The 14,458-nt window shown below is 34.6% G+C and overlaps 1 protein-coding gene across 3 annotated transcripts; it reads right to left on the bottom strand.

Annotated features, from left to right (window-relative positions):
• Positions 1-340: 340 nt before the first annotated feature.
• On the bottom strand, positions 341-8,678 carry LHCA6 (PSI type II chlorophyll a/b-binding protein (Lhca2*1)). 3 transcript variants are annotated; one of them, XR_015176210.1, is made up of 6 exons: positions 8,549-8,678; positions 7,170-7,334; positions 5,919-5,956; positions 5,213-5,727; positions 4,857-4,953; positions 1,826-1,966 (listed from the first exon to the last, which is right to left on the bottom strand). XR_015176210.1 is itself a non-coding variant. In XM_086433839.1 (5 exons), exons 1-5 carry the CDS (start codon positions 8,593-8,595, stop codon positions 4,936-4,938), a joined length of 783 nt encoding a protein of 260 aa, XP_086289965.1. In that variant the 5' UTR covers positions 8,596-8,678; the 3' UTR covers positions 4,752-4,935. The 3 variants fall into 3 exon arrangements, 2 of the variants coding, with proteins under 2 accessions (XP_086289957.1, XP_086289965.1); XM_086433839.1 differs by lacking the exon at positions 1,826-1,966 and having other exon boundaries at positions 4,752-4,953; XM_086433831.1 differs by lacking the exons at positions 4,857-4,953; positions 5,213-5,727; positions 5,919-5,956; positions 7,170-7,334; positions 8,549-8,678 and adding an exon at positions 2,244-3,866 and having other exon boundaries at positions 341-1,966.
• Between the last annotated feature and the right edge of the window lie 5,780 nt (positions 8,679-14,458).

The following is a 14,458-nucleotide window of genomic DNA, read 5'->3' as shown; positions in this document are numbered from 1 at the left end:
TAAAATAAATTCATAATAAATCAATACATATTTATTTATTATATAGAGATTTTGTTCGGTTTTATATAAACCTTGAATCGAAAATCAAACCAAATTGATTGGTTCTCTATTTTCTTAACTCAAAACCAAACGGCAACTTGTTCCAAACCAAATCAATCCAATGCTATTGGTTTGGATTGGTTCGATTCTTAGTTTGAACCAGCTAAAGTTGCACCCCTACTTATTATTGTAAAACTCCAATAAGTTTCTCACTAAACGCAAGTGAAATTTTGTTCAATAGAAATGTGTACTTGATACCTAACCAATCACAAGTGTAAATTTTCATTTAACACTACATTAATAACAAGAGAAGAAGAAAAATTACATAGACAATCCAAATATAATTTTACAATTATAATCTACACTTGTCAAAATTACAGGAACATCCCCCAAAGAATGCTAATTAAGTTCTCACCCTTCATCAAGTTAACCAGTATCCCCTTCATCTAACATTCACGTCTATGGTAAATGACCAAAATGCCCAGACAAATTTTGTCAACTAATTATACCATTTTCTTTCTTCTTTTCTGAAATTGCCTTAACAATTTTAAGTAGGGTCGAGTCCATTTCCTCATGTTACATTGGTTTGGATCATAACACCCACATATAGATCTCAAGGGTATTTTTGTCATTTGATACATAATTTGAGAATTCCCTTTTTTTTTTTAGGGTAATTATAGATATAACCTCAGACATTTTGATTTTTGTTTTCAGACTTATGACATGCCTCCTTGACCTTAGTGTTCTCTTTTTAAAAAAAAAAATTAAAAAGAAACTGACCTAAATGCCCTTATCTTCAACAACTTGATAAAAATCAAGATATTTCTCCCAAAAAATCTGTGAGTTTCAACCTCACCTTGTTCCCTTAATTTTTCTACTCAAATTTCTCCATCTTTTACTTCACCAAAAAATTCTATTCTCAATACTTAAAAGGTTGAAATAGATAAAGTATTATGATCAAATTAAGATGACCGATTTTGAGAGAAAAGTCAAGGGTTTTTCAGTGAAAAATTGATGTGAAGGCCATTTAGATCATTTCTAATTAGTCTAAAAGAAGACCTAGGCCAAGGCTGAAGTGTCATAAGTTTAAAAACACAAGTATCTCAAATATTCTACAAAACGTTAAGGTCCCATATCTAAATCACCCCCCCAAAAAAAAGGATGTGTGCTATAATGGGTTAAGAAATGTCGAAGGCGAAGCTATCTCCTTTTCGTCGATCTCCTAAGCTTTCTCGCCCAGATCTTCGTGACGAGAGCTCCCCATACCCTTCACATACACTCAATGTGTGCGACCGAGATGACGAAGTTGATAGCTCCGCATAACCATCTCTTAAAGATGGAGCTAATTGGATTCCCTTTACTTGTATTTCCTCTATCCTCCCAATCGCTTCTTCCATGTTGAGCCGCTTCTCAGGATCACTTTCAACACAAGCGACACTAACATGAAGAAGCCGTTCCATCTCACTAACTGAATTTCCAGATTCCATGATTTCTGGATCAAATAACTCATTTTCTCTTCTCTCAGAAATTGCTGACATGACCCATTTAACGATATCGGTACCACCTTTGCCATTGTTGAGATATTGTGAAGGAAACTTTCCTGTGAGGATCTCGAGGATGACGATTCCTAGGCAATAAACATCGCTTTTTGATGAAATTTGGTGATTTTGTCGTAGGGATTCAGGGGATCTGTAGGCAAGTAAGGCTTGGGGTGCATGTGTGGGGTTCACAAATGTGGAAAAACCATATTCAGAAAGTAATGGTTCATATTCAGATCCGATAAAAATATTACTTGATTTGAGATCTCCATGTGGAACGTCATAGGAAGAAAGTTCAGAGTGGAGAAAGCCCATTCCACGAGCGATTCCTTTAACGATCTTTAGTCGGTTAGGCCAATCAAGTTCAGCACGGAATAGTCCTCGTTCACCTAAAAAAAAAAAAATTAATTACGCACACAACTAGACAACTAGTTAATATTGACCTATTTTACTACAAACCTGATTGGTAGGGATAGGAAGTATAATTTGTTTATCTCGAAACACGTTGGATTCTAATAATAATAATGACACTATATGAAGAAAAAAAAGGGGTAAAATTCGACGTCAAGGTTCATTGAATTTGCTTGGATTTAGCTAAATTAACGGGTTTAATGTCGAATTTACCCTTTTTTTTTCACGTAGTGCATGATGATGATCTTCACATACCATGCAAGAGATATAACAAGCTGCCCTTGGGAATGTACTCATAGACAATCAACTTCTCCTCTCTACGATAATGGTAAGCTAGTGGTCTCAATATGTTCTTATGTCTTAGGTTTCCGAGCCGCCTCATCTCTTCTTCAAAGCCATCTTTCCCAACCCTATTCATCTCTCTCATCCTCTTTACCACCACTGCCACCCCACTGGACATCACTGCCTTATACGCCGACCCCAACCCTCCATTCCCCAACACCTCGGCCGAGGCCTTCATCAAATCTTGCAACCCAAACACACCCTTCTCATCATTCACCATCACCAAATCTCCCGCTCCACCACCCTTATGGCCGTTTTGGGACCCTCTACAATGGTTCGAGCCTCCCTTATTGTGGTATGAACCCTTACCATGGTGTGAGCCCTTTCGGCTTGAGTCCATCCCTTTCCATTGAGATTCCTCCATTGCCTTTCGGTTCGAACCGAATGACACATACACCTCAATGGGTTCACAACAATTATCCTTTCCGAGCACGTCGAACTCCTCCTCCCTTTGTTTCATCACCACAATTGCCACCGTTATCAGTGCAAAAACTATGAAAATGAATACAAATGATGTTATGGCCAGCTTGTTAGATTTTGAATTAGATCCTTTTACCAACAATTCCTCATTCATTGAACTGCAATCCTTACTCAATGGTAGCCCACATAATCCAACATTACCCATGAAAGAACTTTTATCGAATTGCGATAAATTAGTTGGAATTTCTCCTTCTAAATTGTTGTTTGACACATTGATGGAACTCAACAATGTTGTTCGATCAATCAACGGAATACTACCAGAGAATTGGTTATTCTCAACATGTAGTTCAAGGAGATGAGGCAATCTCCACAAAGATATTGGAATTTCTCCCGTAAATCCATTACTAGCTAACCAAACCTTCTTTAAAGATCCCATTTTTGCAAAGAAATCTGAGGGGATGTCGCCCGTAAACTTATTTCCAGATAGGTAAATGGACTTCAAAGAACCAAGACGACTGAATTCAGGTATTGGGCCTGAGAATTCATTCTCCACAAAGCTAATGGAGCGAAGAGCGGGGATTTCTTGGAGGGCATCGACGTCAATCTTTCCAGAGAGACCCATTTGCCCAAGATGGAGACCCGTGAGGATGTTATTGTAGCATATGACCCCAGCCCACGATTCATTTCCAGCGCAAGGCACCGAGTTCGGGGACCAAGAATCAAGTGCCTTAGTATTAGTGAAGGATTTCTTGAGTTGGAGAAGAGCATCGGTGTCCGACATTGATAATGCCAAGGTAGAGAGAAGAAAGAAGAGAAGGAAGAGAAGGGGTGATCGGAGATGACGAACAGCGGCCATTGTTTAGCTGGAAATCTAACACGTCCGGAGAAGGAACTGGCCGCCGTTCGGAGTAATTGATTTTTTTTTTTTTTTTTTTGTTTGGCTACTTTCTTCTATGTTGTTTTGTTCTCCTCATGATTGTAGTTCGAGAGGTTAGGGATGAGCAGAGAAAGGTGGTCTAAGAATAGGAGGGATTTGTGGTGAGAAAGAAATGGGTATTTTGTTTGACCAGGTCAACTGTAGCAAAACGGTTTTTATGGTTGATGATATGGAGGAATTAGTGATACTCATGAATCCTCCTCATTTAGGTAGAGTTCCATATGTCATCTCTCATTTTAAGAAAAACAGTTGGAATAACATGGAATGACCAATGACCAAGGAGCCCTTGCAAAAGTGATTTTTAAAAGAATCGTGATAATCTGACTTGGGCACGTGACATACTCAATCGACATCTCTGACGTGAAAGGCTTGGGGACCATAGATATGCATTCCTCGGGATACAAATCCGTACTTTTTTATGGGGAAGTGTGGTTCTGAATCCCAAGGAATGCACATCTATGGTCCCCTAGCCTATCACGTCAGGGGTGTCGATTGACTATGTCACATGCCTAATTCAAATTATCACGATTCTTTTTAAAAGTAACCTAATGCTAGTAAATAGGTTGCATTATTTACAACTTCAGAGGCAAATTTGGAAACTAAAGAAAAATTCAGGAAACCTATCTTTGCTTACCATGAAAGATGAACCCCATTTTAGATTTGAAGGTTCTTTTATCTACCAATTCTGTTTGATTTTTAGATAGACCACATAACAGAGGAGACCCATTGATCAAATCATCTAGACCGTGGATTTTGTAGGATTGTCTATGGTATGATGGACAAGCTTCATAGAGAAATGGTACATTTTTATAGAGAATCCCTAGGAATATCTTGCTCTCTCAACCCTATATTTGCTCGTTATTTGTAGTCTCGCTTGTGGGGTCTAAATGGATAACATTTTGGACAATCTAACAAGACATTTAGTCATTCTTAAAATGATTGTCGTTCCAAAGAGAAAAATTAATACATTATAGTATTTTATTAATTATATTTAAAATTTATCTTAAAGTAATTATTTAAAAGAATAATTCTTCAAATTCAAATCAATTTCTAACATCGTAAAATGAGTCAGAATGGATTGAAATTTTGTGAGGATATGTTCTTCAAAGTATGAACAATTCAATATATAGTTGGATAGGCCCCATTAGGCTTAAGATGTAATTTCTTACCCAGAGTAAGTGAATCGCTCTCATATCATTCGTGGATGTAGACACATTGTGAAACCACATAAAGCTTCTTTTACAACCTTCAGCGTGATGTAAAAGCCTGCACATATGAACAAACAAAGGTAATTTATAAGGTTGTTAATGAAATTTATGAACTTATAATAAGAAAACACTACAGCTTTAAACAATGGCTGAGATATGAAGATGATTCCTAGGGATGCACAAATAGAATGGATCCTAGGCCATCTTAGTCGGAGAAACGTTAATAGAGTATTTTAATTAGATTATAGGGATTATCATATCAGATGGAGTGATTAGGATTTCTTTTTTATTTTATATATAAACCCTATTAGGATTACCGAGAAAATGTTGCAGTGCCCGGGATCAGCAATGTGAGCCATCAAATTTTCGATTGGACCTTCCCCTGTATAAATTGCTTGAAACCAAAACCCGACAAAAGCTAGCATTGCAAGACGACCATTTTTTATCTCTTTCGTCCTCAAAACCATCACTGGCTCGGGGGATCCTCGGCCCCACATAAAAGGATCAAACCACAACCCTCCAGGGTACCCCACATCAGGCTTCGGGTTCTTCTTGTTAGGCAATTTGGGTTCGATGTCAACGGAACCAGGGTTGATTAGATCAGCCCATCTTCTACCCTCAACCCAGCCCATCAAGATCAATTGAACGATGAATAGGGTTGTGGTGTCTGCAAAGTATTCTTGGGTGCCAGCGTCGTACCATGAGAATTTCTCGATGAAGCCTATGCTTTCTAGCCATTCGGGAATTATAATTCCCGCAACGGCAAGCATTGCCCATCTTCCATGCATTAGCTCAGCTTGTGCAAACCATTGGAGTAGCTCGGGATCAGACCCTACAATTTCGAAATTGATTTTAGCTCATCAAGCTTTAAAAAAAAAAAAAAAAACCATTAGAAAGTTGAGATAAAAGGTGCTAATTGAGCCATCTAGTAGCAATAGATATGAAACAAAAATTATTCAAATTTAAGCCTTCAAATTCAAAGTAATGTTATCCTGGAACAATAATATTCCAATAATGGATTACCTAATCCAAGTGGGTCGAAGCCGAAATCACCAGGCAGACTACAAAATTATGAAGAAAAAAAAAGCAGTTAGTTTGAAGGCTTATTAGGCCTTTCTCCAATGCCTTTCTTATTTCAAACAGAGAACTTTAGAAGTTTTTATTTTAAGTGAAAAATTCCTTAATATCCATGTTTTCCAAGCGATTCGGGGTGCTTGTGCTACCAAATTGACCAAAATCATGAGTTTGACTATGGCTCAGAACGAACGCTAGCTATATACTTAATACATGCAAAGAGAGAGATTATATTGCCGCACCAACTTTTTTAACAACACATACCCAATCAATGAAACTAAACATGGTGTCTGCATCCGCGTAACATCTCTATTTCTAAATGGTCATAATCCCTGTCCATTTCTCATTCTTCTTCTTTAAAGAATCTCTTTGATTTGGGTTTACTCGGATTAGAAAAGCTTTATATAAATTCTAAATTGAAAAGGAGATGTTAATGAAATTGAGTGATCAAGGAAGAAATAGAAGGTTGGATGTTGTCATGTGTTTCATACTTGTCTTTTTCATTTCACAAGTCAATTTTTGGTGCATCTATATGTAGAAATCTGAATTTTATTGAGAATTCTTGGATGATTATTAGATGAACCCTACTAAGATATTTATAAAGGTTACATCAACCAAGATATAAAAAGTAGTCTAATATAGAGATACCAATTATCTATAATTCATAATGTTTGTATCATTATCAATATATGTCATTACAAAAAGAAGTTAGTGATGGAGAATAAAATATATGGCAATATCTTTTAAACTATTCTATATTAGGAATTATAGATAGTTGGCATCTCCATATTAGGCTACTTTCTATATTTTAGTAGATGTAACCTTCGTAAATATCCTAGTAGGGTTCATGAAATAGTCATCCAAGAATTCTCAATAAAATTCAGGTGTTTACATGGTATTAGAGTGGGTCATTCTCTCCTCCATGTCACCCAGTTCATATCTCCACGTGCTTTGGCCTAGTCCGGCGCACACGTGAGGGGGCGTGTTGAGTTTAGTCCCACATCAGACACTCATTGCCTTGTCTCTCTCTTTATAAGCTCCTAAGTCTCTCCACTCATTACTAATTGGTTTTCAGTTGGACCCCCAAATCTATCACTATATTCCTATTTGGTGTGTCATATATAATTTCATTGAGTAATTTATGATAAAAATAGTTTGTGTGATTATATAAATTTACAAAATAAATAAATAGAAAATTACCTGCCATCAAGCCACTCAGGAGGTGTGCTACCAGGGAACCACAAGGGTCTATCTGGAGGAAGAGGTTCACAAACACTAGACACCCCTTTCGTTGCACCGATGATAGTTCTTCTTAGTTTCACACATGTTTTGATGCTTCTCGGAAAATATTGACGATGAATTTCTCTGTTTTTTTTTCAAACATAACCCAAGGAGGTATAAAAACTATCAACTAAATAAAATAAAATAAAAATCAACATTTAGGAGTAAAAGAAAATAATTATTGAAATTAGAGCATTCCATAATGCAATTTTTTTTTTTAATGTATTATAAATATGGAGACTTTCGTTTTAAATTAAAATGCAACTTTCAATATTTTTATTTTTGCTAACAATCACCAATTCACCATATTGTCATAAAAGATTATTTAAAGATCAAATTTCAAATTCCACTTTTTAAAATCTTGTTTTATAAGAAGAGAGAGAAACCAAAATTACCATGTCATCTTATTTCAAATACTTATCATATAGGGATATATATCCCCTGTTTGATAATAATTTTTTACCAAATAATGTAGCTATTGCAACCCAAAAGGGTTGTCCTAGTGGCAACCCGAGCCTTGATAAGCTCCTCAGGAAGGGTAGGTCAAGTGTTCGAAACCCCACGAAGCAATGAAATCCTTGGGGCACCCTCCAGGATCTAGTTGACCCTCAACTCAACCAATTGCACGTAGGACTTTCCGAGGGGGTGGTGTGTGTGAAAGTAGCAATTGCAGCCCTAAAGGGTTGGCGTAGTGGGAACCCGAGCCTTGATAAGCTCGTCAGGAAGGGAAGGTCAAGTGTTCGAAACCCCACGAAGCAATGAAATCCTTGGGGCACCCTCCAGGATCTGATTGACCTTCAACTCAACCAATTGCACGTAGGACTTTCTGAGGGGGCAATGTGTGTGAAAGTAGCTATTGCACTTGCATTTACTTAAATAAACTTTTAAAATCTTTGCATCAACATATACTTTCAAGTTGAAAAGGTTATATAAGAAAATTTAAATAAATTAATAATAATAGATATCATATGTGTTTTTTTTTTTTTTTTTTAAATTGAAATAACCCTTTATGTTATAAATATTTTAAAAATTCACTTTAATTTTGACTTCATATACCCACATTATTATGAACATTCCTCATTTTTGAAAATATGTTTGGCAAACATTAATTTTTACAAAATTCTGCCCTATATTTAGGAATATTCCTTGATTTAGATACAAATGAAGCAAACAAAGAGAAAAATAAAAAATGTTTTTTTTAAAGCTTCTATTGGAAATTTAAATAAATAAATAAAAACATTAAGAGGGAAAGTAGCTTTAACTTCTAAAGTTAGAAATTAAATGAAAACTATACCAACCTTGGAAGAAGTTTTGATAGTGCAGTTGAAGCGATAGACAACGCCATAGATGACTAACTTTCTTCTAAATTTAGCTGAAACTTGTACCTCACGAACGGCTTATCTACATGTACAAGGATGGGATGATGGGCTTACATTAGCCAATGAGAATTGGACATGTGTTTTTAATATAGCGGTGGTTACATTTTCTTCTTACTTAGTATGAGGTCATGGGAAAACGCGATCCAGTGCAATAGTAGTACAATTATAATCTGAGTGAGTTTGTCATTCGATTCGAAGAATCTAATAATAAATATGCAAAAAATATTTGATTTGACAAATCTAAATTTAATTCTTTTTATCCTTTTCAATGCATTTTAGTTCGATTAACAATAGTGAAGATATATTTGTTGATTTTAATTTGATTAATATGATATTTGAAATTGACATAGAATGGATTTTAGAGAGGGTGGCGTTCAGAGGCCCTAAAGAGAGCGAAACATTGTGCAAAACATTTTTATAATGTATAGGTTACAAGTTTAAGAATGGGCTGATTTTTTGTGAGAATGGTCTCTATGATCTTCTAAGCCCATCAAAAGTGATTTATAAAAATCTGACGATCCACGATTTTTCAACTTGCAAATTAGGGTTAAAAGTTTGGGAATGAACTGATTTTTGGTGAGGATGATATTTTCATCATATAGATCATCCTCACAAAAAATCAACCCATTCTGTAACGTCTAACCCTTATTTTAAAAAATATTTGACACAATGTTTGACTCTTTTTAGGGCCTCTGAACACTTCCCTTTTAGAGATGTGTAGCTTTTGTTTTCTTAATTTGGTATATGTATTTCTTAATATGATTTTATTATTTCAATATTTAATATATATTATATTTTTATAAGTATCATTTATAGTTTAGAATTTGGGACACTACATGTATGTATTTATTTTTAACTCTTAAAATTTTTAATATTGTAATTGTACTAATAACTTGTATGCTTGAATTCTCATAGGCACAAATGTCTATTTATTTATTTATTACCTTTCAAACAAAAATTAGACACATTTCTCACTTTTGTCCAATTTATTATTATTATTTTTTTTTTGACCTTTAGGGCGTGTTTGGAAATGGGAGTTGGAGAGAGCTGGAGTTACAACTCCTACCTTAGAATTCTAATTGGTTGTTTGGTTGAACAAATCCATGGAATTGCAACTCCTAGAAGGTCCTCAACTCCCATTTTTAAAGGAATTATAACTCCCACTTATTTGTTACAACCCTAGGCAAAAATCTTTAATCCCATAAATCAAGTTGTCTCACTTAAGTCATCTAGATATAATTTAAGGTTGTCAATGGATTGAGCTGGGCCGACTTTAAATGGGCTGGAGTTTTTTAGACAAAAAATTAGGTCCTAACCCAACCCATCTAAATATAGGGTTGGGTTAGGCTTATTAAATAAAACCGTAGTCCAAGCTCACTCCACTTCCACCAACATTCGAGCCATTTGCTAGTCAGCTAAACACATTTTCAAAGACACTACGAAGGTAAAGGGATCATTATTAATTTATAATAAAATTATTATATATTGTATTTAATATAATATAGCGGGCCAGGCTTACATTCAAAAACCAAACCTATTATTAAACAGCCTTAGACTGGCCCGACCCGATAATTAAATTGACTTGATAACTAAACCTAAATCCGGTCCATAGTGGGCTGGGCTGGCTGGATAAGGCTAAAACCCAGCTCATTGATAGCTTTAATATAAATCATTCAACTCACTTTACATTGATCTAGACACCTATTTGAATAATTATTATTTCTTAATAAAATAAGGTGATTAGAATAGATCATAAAATGGGTTAGTTTTTATCTGAAATTTGAGTGATCCAAACCCTTGGAGTAGATCAGAAGGAAAATATGGATCAAATATGGGTTGATATCCCTTAACTCAAGTCGGATCTAGGTCAATACGAATCCATCCCTATATCCACCTAAATCCCAATGATATATTGCTTTAAAAAAGGACGGCTACTGAAAGTCCTAAATTTAAATTAATAATTAAAGTTAATTATTTGTATAAAAAAATAAAATAAAACCAAATTGACTCGACTGAATCATAGTCGATCTTAGCAAAATATGAGGGTTGAATTTTTTTTTTACAACTCCTATATTGAATTCTTAGATAAATTACATTAGAGTTATTTTTTTAGAAGTTATAACTAACTCCACCGATTTCTACTCCAATTCCTAATCCAACTCCAATTAACTCTCACTTCCAAACACTTCCTTAATCTTAGGAGAGAAATAAAAAAGTCAAATTGTTATCAAACCCTAATTTCAAATTTAATGGAAGTGATTCCCTAAAGTGTTCTCAAACACTATGGTAGGAGTGGAGTCATTTTTGCTTATAGTTGTCACGGACTCCTCAATGCTTGCCACATCAAGCATACAAGGGTAGTTTTGTAACTAATAGAGGTATTTTTGTAAATTAGAAATGCCATTCAATACACATGGATACATGTGATTGGTATGCTTGAGCAATTTTTTTGTGTAATGATTTTGTAACTCAATTTGATAGGGTAACTCAAAAACTCAACTGACATTGTGTAAGAATTGTAAATTTTCCCCTTGGGATACACAACACATCCCCATAAAACATGTGCAATTGTGCATCCCAAGGGAAAAAAATCTATGATTTTTGTATTTGCCACATTAGTGAACTTTCGAGTTACCCTGTCTGGTTGAGTTACAAAACCAACACTCATTTCTTTTTTTGGGTAGGAGGGATTGTTTGCTCACAACACAATATATACCAACTTGACATATGTCTCAAATGATGTAGGTAATAAGAGATAATTTCTCTCTCCTGTCCTAAGAGGAAAAAAGGAAATTTCTTGATCTAATCACTTTGTGGCATTCAAAAACATAATCCGATGCCATTGGTTTGCAGATGACGAAATTATATGAATTATTTATTTTTTTTTTTAAAGTTAATTTTCATTTTTGAATTTTAATTTTAAATTTTGGTGTTTAGTAGTTAATCATTTCCAACATCTTGGGTCAAGCTTGAAAATAATTTTTGTTTTTGAATATGAGTTTTTTCATAAAATCTAGAAATCTGTTGTGTTACGTGTTAGATTGCCAAAGTTGTAATCCATGTGGCTCAAAGCCCTTATTTATAAATTGAAATCTAAAAAACAATAAAATTTCTAGGTAGAGAATGTGCTGGCAGGTGAGAGAATTTTTCTCTCAATGCTTACATCATTTGCGCCACTTGTCAAGCTGTTATTGTACTGTAAGCAAAAAAAAAAATTCACTATGGTAGTAATCTTGAGCTCTCCTAACTCACAGTCAAACTCAATAGTGCTTTTGGTGCACCATAACATGTAGTTGTTGGGTTGAAGAGTTCAACCCAAACTCATTTGGCTGGAGCATCACAGTCACAGTCACACAGCACCACAGATGGCTACGGGTCAACAACTTTTGTCCCTTCTCTCTTATCCAGTTGGTTGTAAGAGTCTAACCTCACCAACTTCAGAGTTGATTTTTTACTTAAAATTTAAGGCAGAAAAGAAAGGGACATAAAGTCCTAAACAAGTTTTTTATTTTTTATTTTTTTTCATATTAGTTGACTTTTGAGCTGTTTTAGTTGGATTTAGAAGGTTAAAGCTGCTGCACCAAAAAGAATTTAAGAGGTAAAAAAAGGAAAGAAAAGATGAATCTTTGATTTTCACAAGCTTGCAATATCATGTTTTCAGGATAGCCATTACAGAATCACCTTTTGTACAATAGCCCGAAGGGAGTCATCGAAAGAGAGGTCTAGTTTACGAAGACGCATGCCATGATATTTAGTTCATTAGTTGGTATCCAATCGTGAATCGCTTCTTAGTGAGACCTCTATTTGTAGAAAGAAGTGTGATGAGGTGATTAATAGATAAAGTTGCCCTTTGTTTAACATGTATGATTAGTCTCATTAGTGTTCTTGGTGACATGTGGTCAATATTCATTTACCTAATTGCCTAAAACCTATCTTATGATCAGTGAATTTGTATGAACACTTCCCCATCAATTGTAGAATGAGCACTCTAACATTATTGAAATATCCAAGAACAATATATAAAAAATTACACCAGAAAGAAAGAGATTTACGTGGTTTCTCGTGATTGCGGTATGTCCATGGATCCACACCGATTCCACTATCAAGAGAAAACTCTTTATTATATATTACACCTTTAATTTTCACCAAACAAAAAGAAAAATATAAAGTTTCAAAATTATGTTATTGACTAGCTTATATTTAAGAAAATTCTAGTGTCTAATGATGCATTAGTCTAATTTTCAAACACATATTCCTACATGTAGAAATTTCATTATCAATCAAATAGATGGCATTAAAAAAAGAAAAAAATCTAATTCAAACACTAAAATCTATCTAAACACAAATTTTATGTTTTCCTATAAAATTTGTGCTTGATAAAGATTCATATCCTAATTTTGTATTTCCTTAAATCAAAACTTCTTTATACCCAACATTTCAACTCCAACCCAAGAATTTTTCTTTTTTATATAAAAAGATTCATAGATTAAAAAAGCAAGATCGGCTGAGATGATCAACCACGCGGAGACGAATACAGTGGAAAACTACTTGATAGCAATACAACACACCCTATCCTAATTTCCTATAAAATCCTTAAAGAAAACACCCCCCCCCCCCCCTCTAAATTCCTTGAAGGCCTTGAAGGCCTTAGACCCTAAAAAAAAAAAAAATACAAAACTCAAGATCACCAATATTGTTTCTTTACAATCCTTCCTTTTACCATCCAATGTGCAATTATTTCGCTCTTTCCAAACCCCTAACAAATAGCAAACAGGGTGATGTTCTACAATAACCTCTTTCACCAATGAAAGAGTACTCAAGAGATTGCATCTAAGAACCATTTGTACCACACGATTGAAACTCTCAAATTGCCAACAAAAAATTGATCACTTACAACAAGTCTAAACAATCTTAGCATTCATTTTGGGGCACTTTTGGTGGCGATAAATTCAACTTGGAGCAATGCCTGTTATGCCTCATAGATCCATCATAACAACTGTAGTTTAAAATATTGTTCTCTTTTGGAATGTTCCGATTGGTATATATTGTTATTTGAATATTTTGATACGAAATATGCCTGAATCAAAGTTTCCAATTCATACGTCGGAATATTTTGACCAAAACATTTTGATATGAAACAGAGCACAATGAAACAAAATTAGAAATTAAAAAAAGATATGACTAGTTAGAAACAATGATTATTTCTAAAGGTGAACCATATAATGGTCCTCCTCCGCTTTTGATGAATATTTTAGATACTCCCTGTGTTTTTACAAATTGATGATATTACACCAATTTAAGTCTTCTTTAAAGTGACTAATCTACTGACCTAACTATCCTCTTCTTCAACCTAGGGCAGAAACGCATTTTTCTTCCCAATATCTGCCATCTACAGCTCTTTGTGCTAACTTTTTTTTCCCACTCATCTTTAATCTCGAGATTCTGTCTCCTCCAACCTTCAAACCTTAAGAGCAAGATATGATTTTGGGATAAACTGATATTCTTTGGACAGATACTATGGATTTATGGATGCAATCACATATCAAAGTGCATGAAAAAAGTGTTATGGGTCGGACTCTAATGACTCTCATCAAGAATGACTCGTGAGAAGACACATGACCCAACCTAAATATGAAAATCATCGGTAAGGATTCTTATGTATCCAAAAACACAAATCTCAAGGATACTTATTTCAAGAATAAATCTCAGCCATGAAATTTATGTTTACATGATTGGGTGTGTTTTTTCCACAAGTCAATGGATCCCATCCCTATATAAATACATTTATATATTTATATAGGATCGGGTTATTTTGACAAAATCCTAAAT

This window comes from Akebia trifoliata, chromosome 1 (genome assembly GCF_017979445.1).
Source record: "Akebia trifoliata isolate Shusen 1 chromosome 1, ASM1797944v1, whole genome shotgun sequence".
In the NCBI taxonomy this organism is placed as follows: domain Eukaryota; kingdom Viridiplantae; phylum Streptophyta; class Magnoliopsida; order Ranunculales; family Lardizabalaceae; genus Akebia; species Akebia trifoliata.
The sequence above is the reverse complement of the archived record's forward strand: the minus strand, read 5'-3'. Positions and strand labels throughout refer to the sequence as shown.